The sequence below is a fragment of the Gallinula chloropus genome (genome assembly GCF_964237585.1).
Source record: "Gallinula chloropus genome assembly, chromosome: 6".
Classification (NCBI taxonomy): Eukaryota; Metazoa; Chordata; class Aves; order Gruiformes; family Rallidae; genus Gallinula; species Gallinula chloropus.
In genome coordinates this window covers 26,373,628-26,394,490 of record NC_140091.1, presented here as the reverse complement: position 1 = coordinate 26,394,490, position 20,863 = coordinate 26,373,628, and the positions used below count along the sequence as shown (strand labels likewise).

Genomic DNA, 20,863 nt, shown 5'->3' with positions numbered 1-20,863 from the left:
GGGATTGGGGGCGGGGCTTAAGCGGGGGCGTGGTTTATGATAGGGCGGTGCCCCGCCGCAGGGGGGGCGTGGCCAGGCAGGGGCCGGGGGGGGGGGGGGGGGGGGGGGGGGGGGTATAATTTCCCTCCCCCGCCCCACTGCGGCCCCTTAGTTACGGGCTCTTCTTGCAGCCGGGGCGGGTTCCCTGCGCGCGGCCGGAAGTGCTCCGTGCCGCTGTTGGCGGCGGGACCGGACGTTGCAGCGTCAGTTTCCGGCGGGCTCCGTGGCAGGGGCGGGCGGTGGCGCAGGGCAGCGGGGCAGGCGGGCGGGCCGGCCGCGGCGGGGCGCGGACATGGTGCTGCTCACGATGATCGCCCGCGTGGCGGACGGGCTGCCGCTGGCCGCCTCCATGCAGGAGGACGAGCAGGTGGGGCCGCGCGGGGGGGGGGTCCGGCCCGGCGCGTCAGGGAGGGAGGGACGGGGGGGGCGGCAGCGGCCTGGTCGGGTCCGGTCCCCACACCCGCCTTCACCGCCAGCGTTTCCCGCCCGGTGATCCTGGGTGGGAGGCGGAGAGCGGCGTTTGTGGCGTTGGGCTGCTCCCGAGATCCCCACCCTGGAGCTCCCCGGCGGGGGGGCGGTGTTTGTCCTGCAGCAGCCGCCCTCAATGGCCTGTCCTCCCTTCTCAGTCAGGCCGTGACCTGCAGCAGTACCAGAGCCAAGCGAAGCAGCTCTTCCGCAAGCTGAATGAGCAGTCGCCCACGAGATGTACCCTGGAAGCAGGAGCCATGGCCTTCCAGTGAGTACCGGTGGGTGGCAGGGGGGGAACGGGCCTCCCCAGCCCTGGGCCAGGCTGAGGGGTTGTTGGAAACTGGGGTGCCTGAGAGAGGGGCAGTTACTCGCCTATTTGCCCTGCCAGCTGACGTGTTCTAGCCGCTCTGAGGGCCTGTGCATTGTTCCTCCTTGCTGCTGCTGCTGTCTGGTACCTGTTTTTCAGCCTGGTTTATAGTTTTGCCTTAGCTGAAGACAGTGAAAGTTCTGTTCCCTTTAAGGGTTTTCACTTTGTTTGCACCCTCTCAGATACTCCCTCTCAGGTACTTCTTCTGTACTGCCCAAGTCTTCTCTCTCTTCAAAAGAGGCATCTGGGGTAAAAACTGTGGCAGTACCAGTGTCAGTTCCTCACACAGGTGTCTATGGCAGTACCACTGTGAGTTCCTCTGGCACAGGAGTTTCCTCCCCACAATTCCCACAAGAGTGTACCTTCTCCTGCATTAGCTTTGTGTGCAGAAGCATATGGTGTACCCTTCATTTTTGGGGAGGTATTACTACCTTAATACCTGGCAAACTTTTTTGTCTCATATTGTAGATTCAGCCTTTCGTGGCCAGATGTTTTGGGCTTGTTGAATCCATTTCTAAACTGTTTGGAGGCTCTCAACTTCAAAGCACTTCTGGCTTACTCCAGTAGTATGCTAGCAAGGGGACTTACAATGGGAACTTAGACCAGAGGAGGGCAGATCAAACATTCTCCCTCCCTAATCAGCAGCGAAGGAGCCGGAAAGACAAACTGACAGTCGGCGAAAGGCAGCTGGTGTTTGAGGAAAGGAAGTGTTTCCTTACATGATGTGTAATTACCTTGCAGAATAATGCTGGAGAACTTAATCAAGCCCAAGATCTTGTCAGGAACTGGGGACTGTGCAATTAACAGAAATAATTAGTCTCTGAGATCAGGTGCCACCGGAGATCACCGAGTCAGAGTCGTGTGGCTTTGACAGTGATGTGCTGAGATTTCCCATACTTGGTGCCGCTTCTGCTGCTCTGCCAGTGGTGGGATCCTCTTCATGAACACAGCCTGGCCATCCCTGCCTCCTGTCAGCTTTGCATGTTGTTCCCAGAGGTGACTGCAGAGCGTTACGCTGCATTGTCTTCTTTCTAGAGGGTAAAACTTCCCAGAGATTAAAACCTCTGGTGTTAAATGTTTCCCTGGTGCTGCAGGGGTGTAGCTCTGCTGGCAGCAAAGCCTTGGGAAGGAGTCTGTGTGTCTGTGTCCTAGTAAATCCCTTCTTACCCTGCTTCCATGGTGCAAGCAGAGCAATGTCTGGGAAGGCTGGGCTGCTTGTGGTGCCTGGGAGATTGAAGCCTCAAGGGTGGCTGTTGGGTCACTGGTTCTGATGAGGTGGGAGGACTTGGGCAAGCTTGTGTTTCAAAGAAACAGCCAGGTTACTGGTTGGCAGGTAAGCAGGAAAAGGAGCATTACTCTTGTGTGGAGTTAGTCCCTAGACAGGTTCCACAAGAATCAAGGGCTGCCTCTTTTAAGGTGGAGCATTAAGGCAGGACCTGTACAAAAACATTGCTTTCAGATCAGAAAACCTCCTGTGTGAACAGTACAGGAAGGGAAAGAAACAGGGGAGCGTGAGGCTGAGCCTAACACAATGCTGACTGATGGCCACACTGCTTGTTAATGCAGCACATCATGGATTTTTTCTGCCAAATCAGAGCTCTGACTGCTGAGGGCAGCACTAACCAGGCCAGAGCCCTTCATGGTGTGAGAGTTACAAGCGTGGCTGAGGGTACTGCTGAACTTGCTGAGGCAATGGGGAACGTCTTTAGCTGGATCGATTGGGAGAAGAGCCTGGTCTTGCTGAAATGTGAAGCTTCAGCTGTCACCACTGAGGTGATTCCTGTCAAACGTAGCGGTTAGAGTTGGGCTGCAAAAGCTGTGTCACCTTCTCAGCTAGCTGTCTGTGGCTGTGCAGGTGCAGAAACACCAACAGAGCCTGCTGTGCTGTCAGGCAGGAGCTGACCTTTGGCTGTTGAACAGCTGAAGTGGCTCTTACCTGTCACGTCGAAAACAACCCTTGGCCCTTGCTGCTGTGACCAGCTTAAAGCTTTCCTCTCCCAGAGAGGTGCAAGGTAATTACAAGAGATGAGCTGCCTGTACCAAGTGTGCAGAAGTCCAGCATGTGGAAGTTAGCCATGGCAATGCCCACCCCTTGTGCACGTGCACTGCCAGGCAGCCGGCGCGATCGGGCGCTGCGCCGAAGCTTGGAGGCACAAGCAAGGAGTTACACTGAGAAGCCCGGCTGTGGAGGTGCTGTGCTTGGATGCTGAGCTGAGGGAGAACTGCCTGAATGTGGGGCAGAAGGAGGTGTGCGTGCTCCCTGGGGTGCTGGCAGGTCAGCTTTAGATCCAACCTGTCTCGTGTCACCACAGGGGAAAAGCCAATGGGAACTACAGGCAGAGCTCTGGGCAGGACCAGCTGCTTGGGCTGGACTGTGCTCATCTTGAGTTTTCCACTCTGGCTCTTGGGCAGTGCTGTCAGGATTCCCACCTGACACCAGTTTTCCTTGTTTCAAAAGAATTCTCTCAAGCCTTGCTGTTCATGGCAGTGACTAAACCAAGCGTGGTGGTTCGTAGGAGCTCCAAGCTGTCGAGCAGATCTCCAAGGGTAAGGGGAGAACAGGGGCACGATGTGCTGTTGCATCAGTCTTACTTGCTGATGCAGCCTGAGCTGAGGGGTGTAAAAAGGACTAAAAGTGTGGGCTGGTGTGGCCACACTTGCAGGAGGGATTGTGGTAACTGGAGTTTCTTGCTTCCTATTGCAGTGAATCAACTGTTACTCGAAGGCCAGCAGGACTTGCACACAGCCCATATCAAGGCAGGAGAAATGAGTACTCCTGAGCCCAGAAACAGTTGTGGGTGGTTACTTCAAAGGGCTTGGACCTGTTGGGGTGTCTGGAAAAACAGCAGGCAGGGAGAGGAAGTTATTTGTAAGCCTGACATAGCTATTAACAAAGTTTTAAGCTGCTTATTTAACTACTGCACCCTCATGACTGGGTCAGTTCTTTAATACACTGTTAATCTTTGTGCTAATGAGACTGCTACATAATGGCATTATGCAGAAATTCAAAGGAAGATAACGTGAAAGTAGCATTTAAATTCCAGTCTGGATAATATAGATGAACACTCAGAAGTGTATGCAGGGCTATCTGCTGTCCCTACTCCCTTGGATTTGGTGGAAATATTGTTTCCTTTCTTGTTTCTGTTGGCTAAATGAGGAGGAGAACGTGCTTGGGAATGTGCAGCAGCAGGTGGTTGTAGCGAAGCCTAAATAATCTCCAGACTGGTTCTGCCTTACCCCTTAGTTCAGGGGGCTTTTTAGCTGAACTCTAATGAAAGGCTGGGAGAGGCACCGGAGCTCAGGCTGAAACAAGGTCAGCACTAAGCCTCTGCGAGCAAGTACAGATTAGCTGTGAAGGGGATGGGGTGGTGGAAGGAGAAGGGGACCCCTCTGCATGTTCAGCAGCAGAGCAAACCAAACTGCATCACACAGCTCCTGTTCCAGTCTACGGCTTGGGGCTCCTCATGTTGCAGCCCATGAGCTGGTAACACCATCATACTTAGCTGTGACAGACCCATGAGGGAAGTCACCAGAACCCATCTAACAACCATATTCTTTTCTAGCTGCTTTTGAGGTCAGGCATGTGGATAACAACACCCCTCCAAAAGCCTGGTGTTAGGGGGGGAGAGAGAAACCCAGCCCTCCAAAATGGAAAGCGGGAGCTGGCAGTCACTGGGTGGCTTTTTAGCGTGCCAAGACCGAATTCTTGTGTGTGTGTCTTAATCTCAGGGCAGAGCATCCTGTTTGTGGGCTGTGGGTACTGGGCTGTGCTGTGTTGCCTTAGGGCTGTGTTGGCCACTTTCCCCTCTGCTCTGCTGGCCACCGCATGCTCCCCTCCTGACCGGTGTTGCTGGTGTTTTGCGAAGCTTAATGTTACTCCCAGGCCAAGTCTTGTTTTAGTGAAGTCAAAGTTCAGGGCTGTTGGCATGGGTATAGGGTCTGAGGCTACAAGGAGAAGTATTTTAGGTAAAGAAAAAGATAGGCCATTACTTTGTAGGAAGGGTGATATCTGATACAGACGTGGAAGTCTCAATATTGTTGTGCCCCGTTCTCATTGCCTCATGGAAATTAAGATGTGCAGGGTGGTGTTTGACAGGACACATTCAAAGCTGATTGATTCATGCTCTCTGCTGTTGTAGTTACATCATTGAGAAAGGAGTGTGTTACCTGGTCCTGTGTGAAGCTGCATTCCCCAAGAAACTGGCCTTTGCCTATCTGGAAGACTTGCATTCGGAGTTCGATGAGCAGCACGGCAAGAAGGTGCCGACGGTGTCCAGGCCCTACTCCTTCATTGAGTTCGGTGAGGCCCCTCTCCTTGTCGCTACTTAGGAAGCCTCTTCCTTGTGGGGAGGGGCAGCAGCTGTGGAATCCTCTCCTGCCTGGCCTGTGGAATTGACAGCACAGCCTCTTGACAGTAGAGAAATGGGTGCTTTGAGCAAGAGAAGGGGTAGGGGAATGGTAAATGGCCTTTGATTCGTGTTTCCTGCTTTAAGCCCTTTGGGCTTGCTCCAGTGAGTATTGGCCTGCGGTCTGCTGGCTGTCTCGGCAACGCCCCCGCTCCTTCAGCAGCCTCTCTGTGCTGCGCTGGGTGGGGTTCCCTCTGACAGCCCCGTCTCCTTCCAGATACCTACATCCAGAAAACCAAGAAGCTCTACATTGATAGCCGGGCGAGGAGGAACCTGGGCTCCATCAACACAGAGCTGCAAGACGTGCAGAGAATTATGGTGGCCAACATTGAGGAAGTCTTGCAGCGAGGAGAGGCGCTCTCAGGTATGGGGAATGGTTGATATCTGGCACGTGGTTCCTTGTCCCCTTGGTCAGCTGGGTGCATGTCATGGTTTAGCCAGCAGCTGAGCACCACGCAGCTGCTTGATAAGCACAGTTTATTGGGAGAGCAAAGGGAGGGAGAAATGACAATAACAGGACTTTATAGCAAAGTCCACAAAACTGGTTCAATTCAGTTTCTTACCAAACCATACAGCTCAGAGCCACCCCAAAGCTGGACCATCCTCAAACAGCACATCCTGGAGTCATGTGCTCCTCCACCCCCAATCCCCCTTTATGCTGAGCTTGACATCACTGGTATGGGATGCTCTCTTTGGCCAGTTTGGGTGACCTATCCTGGCTGTGTCCCCTCCCAGCTTCTTGGGTGCCCCTGCCTTATTGCTGGCAGAGCACCATGAGAAGCTGAGAGTCCTTGACTGCTGGGCAACAGCTGAAGCCTGGGTGTGTTATCAGCACTGCGCTCATCCTATGTCCCAAGCATGGCACTACACCGGCTGCTAGAAACAAGAGTAACACTATCCTAGCCAAACCCAGGACAGTGAGTAGAGGATACTAGAGGGAAAGGGTTGCTGATCCCTGAGCCTCCTGAGAAAAGCTATGGGCTCGGGGTGTTTCAATTGGATCAGTTATATTCTGAAGCCCCCTCCCCACCCCTCCAGCAGGTACTGGTGCTTCTTTTGGACGAGACCAGCGGCTCTCCAGGATGGTTCTCCTCCCAGCAGGGCAAGCAGTAGGGCACCGCAGATGGGCGCAGGACGTGCTGCCATGCGAAACCACAGCGCTTCCAGCTGCTCGGGAAACTTGTACCATCAACGGGACCTTTGGTTGGGTTCATCTTGACTAACTTCCCTCTCTCTTTCCCTTTAACAGCGCTTGATTCCAAGGCCAACAACTTGTCCAGTTTGTCTAAGAAGTACCGTCAGGACGCGAAGTACCTGAACATGCGTTCCACCTACGCCAAACTGGCGGCTGTAGCTGTGTTCTTTGTGATGCTGATTGTTTACGTGAGGTTCTGGTGGCTGTGAGCCGGCTGCCGCCGCCGCCGCGCAGGAGGGAAAGCCGGTAGCCTGGCAGGTGTATGTGTGCAGGACGCTGGTCACGGGGGATGTGCATTAGAATCCACGCGGCACCGGTCACCTTTACGGGAGCGTCCTGAAATCGTTAGGTGACGCTTTACTACACCTCTTAGCGAAGCCTGACAGTAGGTGTAAAGGCTTGTTGACTGCAGGCTTTTCCTCTGAGGCAGTTTGCACTTGGGTACTGCAGCGTTTGGCCTCCCAGGGTCCTGCCCCCGCTTCCCTGGGGGTGCGCTCTGGGAACAGTCCATCAGTTTAATGTAATCCCGTTGTACGTCCTCCTGTTGAGTAGCTCTAGTGGGAACTGGACTCTAATGAACATTCCTTGTGTTGGCAATGTTTGCTGTTTTCCCCCCTTAGGACCTGAACCTGCAGTTGTTTTGAAAGACAAAACTCCCTTGTTTGAAGGCAAATACTGCACTGTACATAAAATAGCTTTCACCTCTGTCAGAATAGCTGTTGTTGAGTTTTCTGTATCTGCCACCTGGGCTCATTACACTTCAAATGGCTTTAGGAAGAAATGGATGTTAAAATATGCCTTAAAATACATTCTGTCTAGCGCCGGGAGGGGCACTGAAAGGCTTCTGTATTGTTGATTCCTCCAAAATTAAACTACAGGTTTGTAAGCATCCCCTTTCCCTCTCCTGGCAGCTGCATATGACAGCGTGGTTCTGTGTGAACAGGGGGTGTAATTCAGGTGCTGCTGGGGCGGGCACAGTGCACAATACGTCAGCACTTTCGCTTTCCCTCCTGTCTGCAGATTCACTATGTCTACTATGTTATTTCCTTCCTTTTTATAACTCTGCTTTCCGTCCAGAATCTGTCCACACTGCCAGTGTTTCATCTCTGGGATGCTTGTTTTCTTTCTCCCTCTTTCCCTCACCCAAAACAACCAAAAAAAGAAACACGCCACTCCCACCACCCCCCAAGTTTGAATGTTGTTGCAAAGAATAGGCAGTCTTTCCCTAAAGTACACTTTACCTGAAGGATTCAAAAGGCTAATGTAAAACAGAGGAGTCTTTTGGAAACCCCACCTTTTCTTCCTGTGGTTGCTCTCTCCCTACCTCACTTGGGAAGCTGGAACTGTATGCAAAGAAAAACTCGTTATGGGGCAATAGGGTAGAGCTGCTTCTTTCTCGTGGGCCAATCTGTATATCCAGTGCAATGTGATTTTATTTGATTTTTGATTTTTTTTTATTTCAGTCTGTCTGTGCTAGGAATAACATTTTACCAGTCAGCTTTTGAGTTTATTTAAAAGAAAATTTAAAAAAATAGGAGAAAAATAAAAGAAACCCTACAGCTCAGGCACCATTCTGCACTCTGGTGTCTGTCACTTGGTAGGAAGCAGTCAGTGTCACAGTGGGAAGGTGCAGGAGAAGCAGGCAGTGTCACAGCAGGAAGGTTCAGAACTCTGCAGCACCTTTGACAAGCAGGTAACCTTGCATCATTCTGGAAGTATAAACTATGACCTGGAAGTGTTTCCTGCCACTGGGTGGGATGGAAGAGCTGTTGCCCTGTCTGGGATCGCTCCCCAGCTCGGCACCACGTTGGTCTGACAGGGAAGTGGTTGGCACTCGGCCACTAATGAACCCAGCAAATCTGATCCGCTACGTAGTCTGACATCGCCTGGTGTCTGCATGATGCCTCTGAGTGTTATGTTGTAGGTTGCTTCATTGTTATTGTTACTTTTAATCCTTTTAAGTGGTGTCCCTAGCAGGTGGATGTCCCAGTGCTGTAGGCCTGTGTAATGTAGGTGCTGGAAGGTACCTGCATTCTTGTGATGGAGGAGGGGGTGTTTCTGCAGTGCAGGGCAGCTCAGGGAGCAGCGAGCAGCTGCCTCCTGCAGCCCCAGTGTCAGCAGTGAAATAAATGCTTCTGAAAAATCCCCTCCGCAGCGTGGAGTCCATTGTGTTGTCTATCTGTGGTCTGGGAGGATGCTTTCCTTCCAGGGATGCAGGAGGCAGAGAGAGTTAAAAAGATGTGATCTTGGCTGGTTCCTGGCAGAGAGACTCTCCCCACCTCCTCGTTGTGTTCAAAAGAGCCCCTCTTCTTCCTCCTTCCCACGGGTCGGGGCCCTGGTGATGCTCTGTGAGGGCTGGGCAGTCTGGCTGTGTTTGGCTGTGCACTGTCTGCACATCCTGAGCCGTGTGGGTTCTTAGTTGCTCATGCCCAGCTGCTGGGGCAGAGAGGAGAAGAAACCACACCTGGTTTCTGCATGCCTTGCCTGAAAGCTTGCTGGAGGCTGGGTGAGCACTCATGGGGTCTTGGTGCCTGCAGCCCGTGGGTTGCTGCTTGCTCCGGCGTTGGGGTGGAGGTTTGGGGAGCTGCTGCCTGCAGATGGCAGTGCCTGCAGCTGGCAGCGCCTGCACAGAGCCTGCAGCTGGCATCGATCCATGCCCACTGCTGGGGTGGCAAAGGAGCTCTTCCTGGAGGCCAACCTAGGGATTGGGGTTCAGCCTTCAACGTCTTGGCCTCCTCAAGGACCTAGACCCTCGCTGTGTTCCCATGAGTCTGGAGGTCTGCCCCAGCGCTCCTGGCCCACCACATAGAGCTGTGGCACTGCCTGCATGCATCCCATCGTGCAGCTTGTACTGCCTGGGATGGACATACTTGCCAGCAGAGCATTTGACTAAGCCGTACACCTCATTTCTCTTTCTGAGCAGCCCCCCTTCCTTCAGGGGCTCTGAAGCTGCCACTACCTTCTCCTGACAGATGTTCGTCCTGGTGTCCTCAGCCCAGCTGAGGCCGAGTGTTCCTGCCCTCTGCCAGACACGTGTAAAGCAGAAGGGAAAGCAGGAATCAGGAGTGAAGTCCTGGCACCTCTGCAGCACCCATCCTGGTGGGTGAGGGGGCAGGGATGGGCTCTCCTGGCCCCGCAGCTTATCCGTCCCTCCTGGGAAACCCTTGGCATGGGGACTGGGCACAGAGTGGCAGTGTGCAAAGGGTGAGGGGATGGTGCAAGGTGTCCCCGTGAGCACAGAGATGACAAGTGGCTCATGATGAGAGTGATCTCTCAGCACAACTGGGGGTTTTGGCTGTGCTTGCTGCCCTGGGCACTCCTGGGTGTCCCTCTGTTCGTGGGGCAGGGGCTGCTACTGGAGGGACCCTGTGTGGCTGTGCCCACCCTGGCCCATCACTGGGTGGCTTGTGCTGTTGGGCATGCTGGTACTGGGGGGCAGGGGTTTTGTGTCCAAGCACATGCAAGGTGAAGCAGTGAGAGCAGAGCAGCAGGGGCTGGTTCCCAGACAATGCCAGCCCTGACGCAGGTGTGGTGTGGCACTGTGGAGAGGAAGAGTGTGGCAGGGTGGGGAAGGCTGGCAGGGTGCTCTGCTCACGGTGTCAGATATAAACCGGTTCCCACCTGGCACAGGCTGCGGTGATGCTCTGCACTGTCACCACCCCGGGGAGCGGCCATTCGGGTGCTGCTGGCTTTTGGTTCCTGTGTTCACCCCAGCACCAGCTGCTTCCCCTGCTTGGAACCTGCTCCTTGTGCTCGCAAACCCTTCTTTTGGGCAGAGTTTGGGAAAGCACTGCTTTCAGCATCCTTCCCTTTGGCACCCTGGGGGAGTTGGACCTCGGGTGGTTCCTGGCAGCTGCTTTGCCGTGAGTGAATGTCCCAGCAGTGCAGAGGGCTGTGCCAGCACCCCTGTGGCTCAGCAGGAGCCTGCCCACAGCACCGGGTGACTGCCTGGGCAGCAATGGCCATGGCAGCAGGGACTGGGGTTCAGCCTTCGAGTGTCCTTGTCCTCCCTCCCTCAGGTGCTGCTGTAGGGCAATAGCAGCTCTGTCTCTTTGGGAGGGGGTCTCAATCCCACCAGGCTAGGGAGGGGTGCCCCGCAGAGCCGGGCTGGGGATCAGGACGTTGCCTTCCCCCCATGTGGTTTGCTCTGCCACAGCGCCATCGTTGTGACCTTTCAGAGAGGAAGATGTCGATTTTCTGCCGCCCGAAAATGAAGGCTGCTCAGCAGGGCCTGTGCTGGGTTTGGCAGCCAGCCATGGGCAGCTGACTGCTGGGACCAGCCCTCCCACAGAGCCCTGCATCAGCGCTGCACCCCGTCTCAGCCCACCCTTGAATCCTCCTGTGTCCCTGCTGCCCTGTCTGGGGGTGACAACTAGGCTGATCCTCAGCCCCAAGTTCCCTCAAGTCTCCAGGCTGGACATGGAGACCCTCCCGGCCCCTGGCAGCCTCCTCACTCCATCTCTGTTTGCCCCCACCACAGACCTGAGCCCTTTGGGGGTCCCTGAGGGTCTGGCTGCTCCTGAGCCTCCTCTGCGGACAGCACCGGGCAGGTGTGGGGCGCACCCTCTCCCCGCAGATGCTCTGCCTGCACTTCCTGCACAGCTTCCGACCCATGTCCCCAACTCTGCTTCCCCCTGGGACAGCTGTGCCGCCTCCCCTCAGCCTGTCCCACTTCTCCCCTGGCTTACTTTGGGTCCTCTGCGGGTGCAGGGGTACCCTGGGGTTTTCTGGGGTTGCGCCTGGAGCACCGAGCCCTGCAGAGTCCCACACGCCCACTTCTGGCTGGCCATGCTCCCCCCCCTAAGCTTACAAACCCACCAGAGGGGATCAAGCAGAAGCTGAGGAGTCCCCACGCCCCATGCCCACCCCGCTGGGGCTGCCGGACCCCCGCCATAGGGCATTCTCCGGGCTGATGGGAGGTGCCCAGCGTCAGTTTGAATCATGGCTCAGAAAACCCCCTGCGGCTGAGCCCCGGCGCTCTGCAGAGAGACGAAAAACCTGTTTCCGCTGTCATCGCTTGTCATTTTTTTCCCCCCTCCCTTCCCCCAGCCTGCCAGGGGCAGCACCCCCGTTCCTGTGGGTGTTCCCCGGGTGCTCCCCGGCCACGCCACGCTCCGCTTCCCCCACACGCCACCCGCGCTTGCTGGAAATGGGACTCCCCGGCCCTGCCACAGCACAGCACCCCCAGCAGAAAGAGCACCCTCCCCGTCAGCTGCCACCACAGCCCCCGAAAACGGCAGCAGACGCAGGATTTGCATAGAGGAGCAGAAGTAAATGTGTTTGTTGGAGTCGTGGTGACCCCAAGTCCTCTGTGCTGGGAGCTGCATGGGTGCTCAAGCCCGCGAAGCCTGGGGGGTGTGTGGCTGGTTCCCTGGGACTTTTCCTGGAGCTGCATGTCCCCCCCTGCATGGCCATAACCTGTGATGGCATCTTGTTTCCTGCATTCCCCTCGGGAGAGGAGGGGACCATCCAGGAGAGAAGGGACCCGTGTGGCCTCTGGCTGGGCGAGGGATTGGACCAGGCTGTGCAGGGCTCCCACCCAGTGCCAGGGAGAAAGTAACACCAGGGTGGGGGCAGGCTCTGGGTCCTGCAGGAGCAGGAAGATGCCTCCATTTGGCTTTCCCTTTCTCCTTCATGTGTGGAGACCAGAGGTGATGAAGGTTGTGCCCCCCTGGGCAGCCACAGCAAGAGAAGGGGTGGCTCATGTGGGCCCTGCGTGCTTTGGGAGAGGAGCAGAATAGTCACAGAATCACAGACTGGTCTGGGTTGGAAGGGACCCCAAGGATCACAGAGTTCCAACCCCCCCTGCCACAGGCAGGGCCACCAACCTCCAGGCATGATCTAGACAAGGTTGCCTTGAACACCCCCAGGGATGGGGCACCCACTACCTCTCTGGGCAGAGTGGGGGGCTTGCCTGCTGCAAACCCTCACCCTGACTCCCCAGCAGTCACCAACCAAGAGGGAGAGCTGCAGGCTGCCATCTGCACAGCCCACCTGGGTACAGACCCAAAAAGGCAGCCCAAGGACGGGTCTGAGCAGTGTGGCTGTGCCAGCCGGTCTGGGGGGCACCGTGCTGTGCCACAGGGGCTCCCCAAAGTGACAAGCACTCCTTGGCATTCCTGTTCCCAGCGCCTTGTGCTTACAGCAGTTGTCTCGCATGGGGAGGGGGAGTGTCTGTGCAGGAAGAGGCCACCTACACTGCTGCGAGGCAATGGGGGACCTGGCTGCCTCTTGGAGTCACAAGCCCCTGAATCCTTCCTCCATTGTTTCCCCAGAGCCAGGAGCATTTTGGGAGCTTCATGGCCACACCGTACATGTGTCTGACCGACTTTGGGAAAAGCCACGTGGCTCCTTCTGCTGCCTAAATTCTCCGGCAGCAGGGGAAGGCGGAGGGTACGAATTCCCCAGGCGATTAAGCGGGGTGGCAGAGGCACCCTGTGCATTCCAGCGGGGCCAGATGCAGGAATGCTTTTGCATGTCTCTGGTTCTTTTTACAGACTGGACAAGCCAGCAGGTAAGGTAATCACGGCATAAGCCAAGTCATGTGGATGTTAAGAGTTAGCAGATGAGCTGCAGGACGAGCTATTTGCGGCACCAGGGAAAGGCTGCCAGCCCCAAGGATTCTGTTGGAAGCCTCTCTCCCTCCTGCTTTTCTTAAACCTCTCAGCTGCTGACGTCCTGTAACTATGAAATACCCTTGGGGGCTCCAGCTCTCCCATTTGCAGAAGGGAAAGCTGGGCTGTACGGCTTAAGCACGTCCTAAGGACCCCCAGACCAGGGGCAGATAAAAATGAGGTGACGTTTATCGGGGTGTGTAAAATGCTGGGATGTAAGGCTGGTGTTTGGGTGTGGGCTGAGCTGAGGCCTGAGTGCCTGAGCTGCCAGTGATATCACTGGGAGGTTACTGGCGAAAAAATGTAATTTATTCTGAAAGACCCAATGCAAAGCTGATGAAAATGGCAGTTCCTCTTTGACAGAGGAGAAGCATCATGCCACTCGGCATGTGGACACCCCAAAAGCACCTCAGACTGTTTAAATATGGTTTTAAATACTGTTTAAACACCTTCTGCAGGAGAGTGGAGCAGAGCCCCCGAGCACCTCTGCCTGGCAGCATCAGTGGGTGCAGGGTGATGGGACATGGGACATGGGGAGGTGCCACCCCTGTGGGCATCCTCCCTGACCGGAGCGAATGTAGGTGGTGGGCAAGATGCCTTCACCCCCTCTCATAGACAATGCCACTCAGCATCACCTGGGAGGTCCCTGCTGAACCTGATCCCCAACACTGCTGGTGACATCCCAACGCATCCACCTGCCAGTCTGGCTCGCAGGGCTGGTGCTAAGCTGTGGGGCAGGGAGCCTGAAGAGCGCTGGGGCTGCAGGGAGGTTTGCACACCCTGGGACCAAAGTGAGCATGTCACTGCTCCGTGAGCAGGCAACCGAAATCACCGCAGAGCGAGAGTCCTAACATGGAGCCACAGAGAGGGCTTGATCCTCCGGCCTTTGTCAGCCAAAGCACCAGGATTTCTCTAATTGCTGGGGCCGTTTAACGAGCAATGCCGTGGCTATGGAGTCTGTTCAGCTCTCCTAATCCCTCAGCTGGCATTGCTTCCAGCCCTCTGCCAGGCACCTGCACCCTGCCCGCCTCCCTGTTCCATCCCGAGGGGCCAGGGCAAGATGCACTGTGAGCGAAGCGGGGAGGAAACTGGGTGGAAACTCTGGAAAACCTTGCCAGAGCCATCCCGTTCCAGTGCTGGCTGCTGGACATGTCTGGGTGGGGAACTGGGTGGGAAATGGCGCGTGGTGGCTGGAGGGACAGGCCCGGCGTGACCGACCTTTCCTTGTTTGTGTACAGTGCGGTCAGTGGGACTGTGCGGTGGAGCGATGCCGAAACGCGTTTTCAACTCCTCTGCAAGCAGCTTATCACTTACCAGCAGACCCACGGGGAGGACGGAGGAGCTTTGGTGGGGGGACATAGTGGGGGGACCCACCCTGACCCCTTCCCACCCTGCCCTGCGCATTCACCCCCGGCACAACCCTCCTGGCCAGGACGGCTGAGAGAGGGCAGCTCTGCCCCCACCGCCCCGGCTGTGAAACCCACGGCCAGGCCCAGCTCTCCAAACCTTTGCCATGCCAGTGGCTGCTCTTGCAGAGGACAGAGATCCGGCCACTACCTGTCCCACCCCTCAACTCCCTCCCTGGCTTTGTGGTGGTTGTAACTTAAGCACTGGTCGCCACCAGTGTATTAGGTGGGAAGTCCTGGGCGTGCCGGGGGTCTGGCCTCTGCCTTGGCAGGGAGGGAGGTGTGCCAGGAGCAGTGCCACGGGATGGGTGCTGAGGCTGTGGGGCACCGTCGTCTGGCCCCAAATCTCCAGGATATTGGGGGATTCTTCGCCCGGGTGGCATCACTGTGCCTGGAAAGGTGGCGGTGGTGGTCGGCACTGACCGTGCAGCCCCACGCTTGGGTGGAGCTTTGGGATCTGGCAGATTACAGCGGGAAAACAGTGAAGTTTATTCACTGCCCCCTCTCTCTGCCCTGGACGCAACACAATCCTGCCTGCGAGGGCCAGGCTGCCGCGTCAGCACAAAGGGCTCTCAGTCCAGGGGCAGCTGGGGCCAGGGCCGAGCAGTTTTAATGCTTTGAATGATGGTGGAGGGCTGGGAGGGACCTTGAGGCTGGATTCAGGTGCTGCAGCCACCGCCGGGCGCTCCACAGCCCCGCTGCCCGCCCGTGACATCCTCCCGGGGACCCCAGATCTCCCCTGGGCTTTTGCAGCGGGAGCGCCCGTGGGGGCCGAGCTGTGGCACCGAGAGCTCCCCTTTACCAGGGCGAACCTCGGGTGCCAATTTCGGGTTCTCCTTCCCCCCGGCCCCTGCCCTTAGGCAGCGCTGCATTGCGCCCGCCCCGCCGCTGCCCGCAGACCCTGCCCGAGCCAGGGGCCAGCCCGGCACGTCGGCTGGAGTCCTCTGCGGCCTCCCCGCGTGGGCACCCAACACCATGGCCCCACAGGGACATGACGGCCTCCATCCCTCCGTCCCCCCCGGCCCCCGTCCTGCCCCGACTCCTCCACCTCGCCCACCCCGGCCCTCGCCCCTCCATCCCCCGGTCCCGCCCCGGCCCCGCCCCGCCGTCCCGGCGCGGGCGCCCCCTGGCGGAGGTCGCTCCAGGCGGGGCGCGGCGGCGGCAGCGGAGGAAGCGGAGGCGGCGCCTCTCATCGTGTTCCTCCGCGCGGGTCAATCGCAGGCGCCATCGGTGGATGGGTAGATCCCTCCGCGTCGTGCCAGCGGCGGCGGGAGCGGCCGTGGCCATGGCCCGCGGAGCGGGGCCGGCGCTCGCCGCCCTCCTCGCTCTGGTGCTGGCCGTGCTCAGCCGAGCCGAACCCGCGGCCGGTAAGTGGGCGGCGGGGCGGTGGGGGGGCGCGGCGGCGGGTGCGAGGGGCTGCAGGGTTGCGGCGGGGCGCGGGCGGCTCCTCGGCCCCCGGGAGGCTGCGGGGCTGCCCGGAGCCGCCCGGCGCCGCGGCGGGGGACCGGCCCCTCTCCCGGTACCCGGCGTCGGTGTCACCTCCCTGCCCCGCGGGCCGGCCGGGGAAGGGGATGCGGGGGGGGGAGGGGGGCGGCGGGGCAGCCGCGCGTGGGATGTCATGCTGGGGGGGGGAAGCTGGGGGCGGCGAGACCCCGAGGGGGCCGCCGCCTCTTTGTGTGGAGCGGGTGTGTGTCCCCCCGAACCCCTCAGCCCCGGTCTTGGAGCCGGGCTCACCTACGGGGGGGGGGGTGGTGCGGGTCCCGCCCGCCGAACCGGGGCTCTGCGGGGTGCCGGCGGCGGGAGGGCTCCTCCGCGGGGGCTGCGCCGGCGTAGCGGAACACCGGGACGGAAGAGAGAGGCGTCCGTGTCGGTGTCGGAGCGAGGCAGGGATGGATGTGCCGCTGCCAAAAAAAGACCCCCCCCGCAGGCCCGGCTGGGGAGCGTGGGGGGGTCCTGGCTGCGGGACTGGGGGGCGGGCGGCGTGCCCGCCGCTCGGCATACCTGTGTCTCGGTGGGTGCGAGCCTCTTTGTTGAGGAAATACCTCCACAGGCAGGAGGAATTCCTGCGCATCCTCCTCCTCCGGCTCCATACGAAGCCGTGCCGTGTGCCTGAAGAAACTCCCGCTTTTCGGCACCGTTCCCGCGTTCGCAGCGTCTTTCCCAGCCCGCTGCGCTGGGTGGGCTCGGGGAGGGAGGGGGGAGTGAGCGGGGTGGGTGGGTGGGTGGGGGGGATGTTCGTGCCCCTCTTCCCCCGCCCCGCAGCAGCCCCGCTCCGGGGGCGAAGCATGTGCGGCCTCGCCATGGCCGGCGGTCAGCCCGGGGCTTGCGTGACTTCTCCTTCTGTGTCTTTCCTCTTGCCCCGGAGAGGCCGGGGTGCCTTTTCGGGTGACTGGCGAGGAGCGTGGCCGCGGGAGAAAGTGGTAGTGGAAGTTGCCGGGTGCGCGGCGGGGCGAGGCGCCGGGAATTTGGGCAGCTCCGTTCCCCGGGTACGGGCGGGAGTGGAAGCCGAGGAGGGCTGCAGCGTTGGCTGCTGACGGATGCTGTCTTGGGTGCAGAGTAGTTTGGGGCGAGTCGAGCTACTTGGCCATTATTTGTCTCTCCTGGGAGAAACGCATTTGTTTCCCCCCTAGTAATCCCCTCTGAAATCTGACTTATCTTTACTAATGTGTTGCAAGAAGATGGTTGGAGCATTTAAAAAAAGCCAACCCCCCCCCCCCCCCCAAAATCTTATTTCCTGAATGCATTTTGGCCCGAAAGGGGCTGGGAAAACCAAGGGTCTGCCAAGGCAAAATGCTTTAGAAACTCAGAAATGTGTTCCCGTGGTAGGGTCGAGGTGTGGTGTGTAGCAGGGGTGTCACTTCTGGGGATGGTGTGCAACATACTCTTTTTGCAGAGGCTTTAAAAGTCATGGCCGCGTAGCTAAGCTCTACCTTCATGCCAGGAACTTCTCAGCTTATTGCTGGCCCTACAAGTTCCCTCTCTGACTGGGGCTGAGAGGAGAAGTAGCTGTGGTGTTGCTTGTCGCTGAATTGGGGACAGATATCTACCGGGCTAGTCAAGGTCCTCCCGTGCTGGAGGAGTTTTTGGCATTGTGGGTGAAATCTCATCCCAGAGCTAAACAAAGCCTGGTTGTCAGGGATGACAAATCTCAACAGCAAGCGACTCCTCTTGTTCGTGGGATACTGACCTGCATCTGGTGCTTGGGAGCGGGAGCTGTGGTGTGAATTAATGGGAAGGATGAAGTCACCGAAAGGGTATTTTCAGGTGCATGTTCAACTGTCTTGATGCTCTTGTGCAAGAGAGGGCAGGTACCTGGTGTCAGCCCTCTTGGTCAATAAATAGGAGGCTCCTGGATGCGCTCAGCGCTATGGTTTGGACTACTCAACTCTGCCTCATCCTGCAAGCCCAATGGTGTAGCAACTTGCTTTTCCAGTTGAGCCGTCATTTCACTTTGCAAGAGGCTGCAGTTGAGTTGCAATAAGCTGGGGTGGGGCAGCAGCACCTGCGCTCTCTCCTGCTAATTCGCCATTCGCTCCTCTTCTGATTTGGGGGGAGGGGGGCACAGTGCATGGAGTGGGAATCCTCCCTGGTAATGCCCGCCCTGATCACCCACCACCATTGCTAACAGTGGGGTTCCACTGGGTAGCTGCTGTCTACCAGCCCGTGTTTCCAGCTGGCTCTTCGCAGGGTGGTGTGGGCTGCGCCCTGAGATCTTGGGGAGTCAAACACTGGACTCAAACTTCTTGAGGACTTGAGATAACGCTGACCATGCCAGTCTGCTTGATATGGATTTGCCTCGGGAAGAGCAGGTTTTACTTGATCTTTTGAAGGCGTTGCTGCCTATCAAATCTGTTCTTATCAAAGATGCTGATTTAGGCTTTCAAAAGGGAGCGTGATGGGAATCTGACTGACTCGCCTTGCTTCCTTCAGGGTGCTGCTTAGTCAGATTGCAAATTTGTGAAGATCCTCTCACCAACCTTCTCAGGGCTTGGATCCTTGGGGAAAGAGGACTTCACGCCTCTGGTGGCATTTGGTATTCAAATCTCTTGCAATGGGTGGTGGTGGGGGGTTGTCAGCCTCCCTGGCTGTTGCCCTCCTTCCCTCGTGCCAGGTGCCTTGCTGCTGTTGCCGTTTGGTGGGTGTTTCTCTTCAGTGTGCTCTGGTCCTGTTTGGCTTCTCCCACTCTTCAAAACCAGCATCTGAGTCATGAGAGGGGACCAGTGGGCTTTGAACTCAGGGCGAAGAGTAGGGAAAAGAGGAGTAGCCAGTTTCTTCTGGACTTGGGGATCTCACTTAATGTCAAAACCGAACAAAAAAACCCTGCGGGGCCGTGGTGCGGTTTCCTTTGGGTTTGTACCCTTGGCTACCGAAGGCAAAGCTGAGGAATGGCGCAGAGATTTATTAATTCTCACCCGCCCCTCCAGGACATTTCCCTACATGTCATCTGTGCTGGGGGCCAGAAGAGCTTCCCCAAGCTTCTGTGCTAAGAAGTTCTTCCGCAGTGATATTCTTGGTCGCTGTGAATCCGCTCGCCAGCAGAAGCCGCGGCCCATCAGCAGCCCATTGAGAAGAAACAGTGCTTGCATCCTACTGACCGCAGCCGCCGGAGCTGCAGAACTAATCCCTCCTTCTGTTTAGAAAATAGTCTGTTCCTAGGGCACAAGTCCTTTTTTTAGGTTCCTAGGAGGATGAAAAAAGAGCTTTGTATCTCAAAATGGCACGGGCGTCTGCTGTTTGTTCCACGCAGCGAGTCTTCGTCTCGTCCCTCTGACATCACCCTGGACGGCTGCAGGAGCGCTGCACGGCGCAAGCAGCGGGCTAGCATTCCTCTGCAGGCAAAGCGTGCTTAACCTTCAAATTAATAAAGATTTAGTGCTGGGGAATGACGGAGAACTTTGGAGAAGATGCGAGCATGGTTCCCGTCTGCCAGATTGCCATGGAAACACCAATAACCCTTCAGCTCTTTAATTGCCTTCCCCACTTTTGAAAATTATTACTATTTTTTTTGTTTAAGCTTTATCTTGCTGTTCTGGATCTTGGATGTTTTGGCTTTGTTTGGAAAACTGAAAATAGGGGAAGGCAGGGAACATCAGCTGTGAAAGGAAATGGAGAACGTGGTGACTGATGGACTGTCGATGTGCAGTACGAGTTGATCTTGAATTCAGTAAGGGTTACAGCTTGGGGTTCCTCACTGGGAACAACATTGTGTGAAGTATAGCTGTGTCAGCTAGGAATGGCGGTCCTTCCGCAGGTGCCTCAGACCCCCAGGACAGAAGGACTTCAGCTCTCCCTGTGAAGTTGCACAGGGACAATCAGGTCTCTTCAGTTCCAAAACAGCTGGAGGAGAGATTTGAAAGGGATGATGGCAGGGCATAGGGTCTGGTGTGTCACACTCGCTGTTTGCGCTCTTTGAGTTCAGAAACACCTGGTGAACTTCTAAAGCAAAACTATTTCTGCTTACAGGCTTGTTCTGCTAAAACCAACTTATTTTCCTTCCCCCCTCCCTGCAAAGCTTAGAAAAGCTAGTGAAAAAACCCAGTTCAGACATTAGTTTGGAGGGGTTTTTTTCCTCCCAAAGGGTGCAGGACGCTGGCCGAGTGCCTTTGCGCTCCTCTGAGCTCTGCTCGGCCTCTCCCTTGATGAGCCCTGCGTTATTCAGCTGGCTTCAGGCTTTTGTGCGTAAGAACAGCGGAGGTCTCTTAGGAACCCAATTAAAGCACTTTTACTTTGCAAACGATTTTTGTGCCTCACAGACAAGCTTGGTCCTTCACTACTGCCTTGTGTCCGTGGTGTGCAAACTGCTCGGCGTGTTTCAGTCCCCTCGGCGCTAAGCGTCTCCTGTGTCGGAGCTGAGTACGAGGCCTTCTTGCTTTTCTTGCAGGAAGATGTTTTCCTAGCTCCCTGCCCCCTGTGCCCCCTCAGTGTGGCTGCCACAGGGTGATCGGTTCTTAAAGCAAAAATATATACATATATACATATATATATATCTCAGAAGCTCTTCCTACGCTTACTAGCGGGGTTCTTCCTGGGGTACGTAATCTCCCTGGAGCTGTAATCTGTTGAGGTTAGTGAACAGCATAATTAGTTGTCGCTCCTCCGTGGTTTTCCTCCAAAATTTGGTTATCTTTGGGTCGCCTTTCCATTTCTGCAGTGCTTCCTATTCCTTGCTGGCTTTTTCAGCAGCTGCTTGCCCGGCGTGAAGTGCTGCTGTGGGGAGTGCTTCATCCCTTTCGGCCCCGCGAGGACCTGCTGTCCTCCTTCCAGAATTGCACCTCCTGCTTCAGTGTTTTCTCCTAGTTTTCTCTTTTGCCTCTGCACCCCTTAATTCCTCAAGGGAATTAAAAGCTGGTTTTTTGCTCCCTTGGAAT

General features: G+C 56.8%; 2 protein-coding genes across 2 annotated transcripts in view; both read left to right on the top strand.

The window, feature by feature from the left end:
• The first annotated feature begins 323 nt into the window (after positions 1-323).
• On the top strand, positions 324-8,620 carry SEC22B (SEC22 homolog B, vesicle trafficking protein). Its single transcript, XM_084266350.1, has 5 exons — positions 324-406; positions 666-775; positions 5,014-5,174; positions 5,498-5,644; positions 6,530-8,620. The coding sequence occupies exons 1-5, from the start codon at positions 332-334 to the stop codon at positions 6,682-6,684; spliced, it is 648 nt and encodes a 215-aa protein (XP_084122476.1). The 5' UTR covers positions 324-331; the 3' UTR covers positions 6,685-8,620.
• A 7,160-nt stretch (positions 8,621-15,780) lies between these two features.
• The window catches only part of NOTCH2 (notch receptor 2), a gene marked incomplete at both ends in the record, with an annotated part of 84,376 nt that continues 79,293 nt past the window's right edge, over positions 15,781-20,863 (top strand). Inside the window, one exon of the mRNA XM_084266231.1 lies at positions 15,781-15,862. Within this exon, the coding sequence (XP_084122357.1) occupies positions 15,781-15,862 (82 nt within the window). The remainder of the gene's footprint in view (positions 15,863-20,863) is intronic.

What these genes read in the sequence shown, in the direction of transcription:
- SEC22B (XM_084266350.1), top strand. Translation starts at nt 332, where the DNA reads ATGGTGCTGCTCACGATGATCGCCCGCGTGGCGGACGGGCTGCCGCTG. An exon ending in GCAGGAGCCATGGCCTTCCA is followed by an intron (nt 776 to 5,013) that starts GTGAGTACCGGT and finishes CTGCTGTTGTAG; the next exon opens with TTACATCATTGAGAAAGGAG. An exon ending in GCGAGGAGAGGCGCTCTCAG is followed by an intron (nt 5,645 to 6,529) that starts GTATGGGGAATG and finishes TCCCTTTAACAG; the next exon opens with CGCTTGATTCCAAGGCCAAC.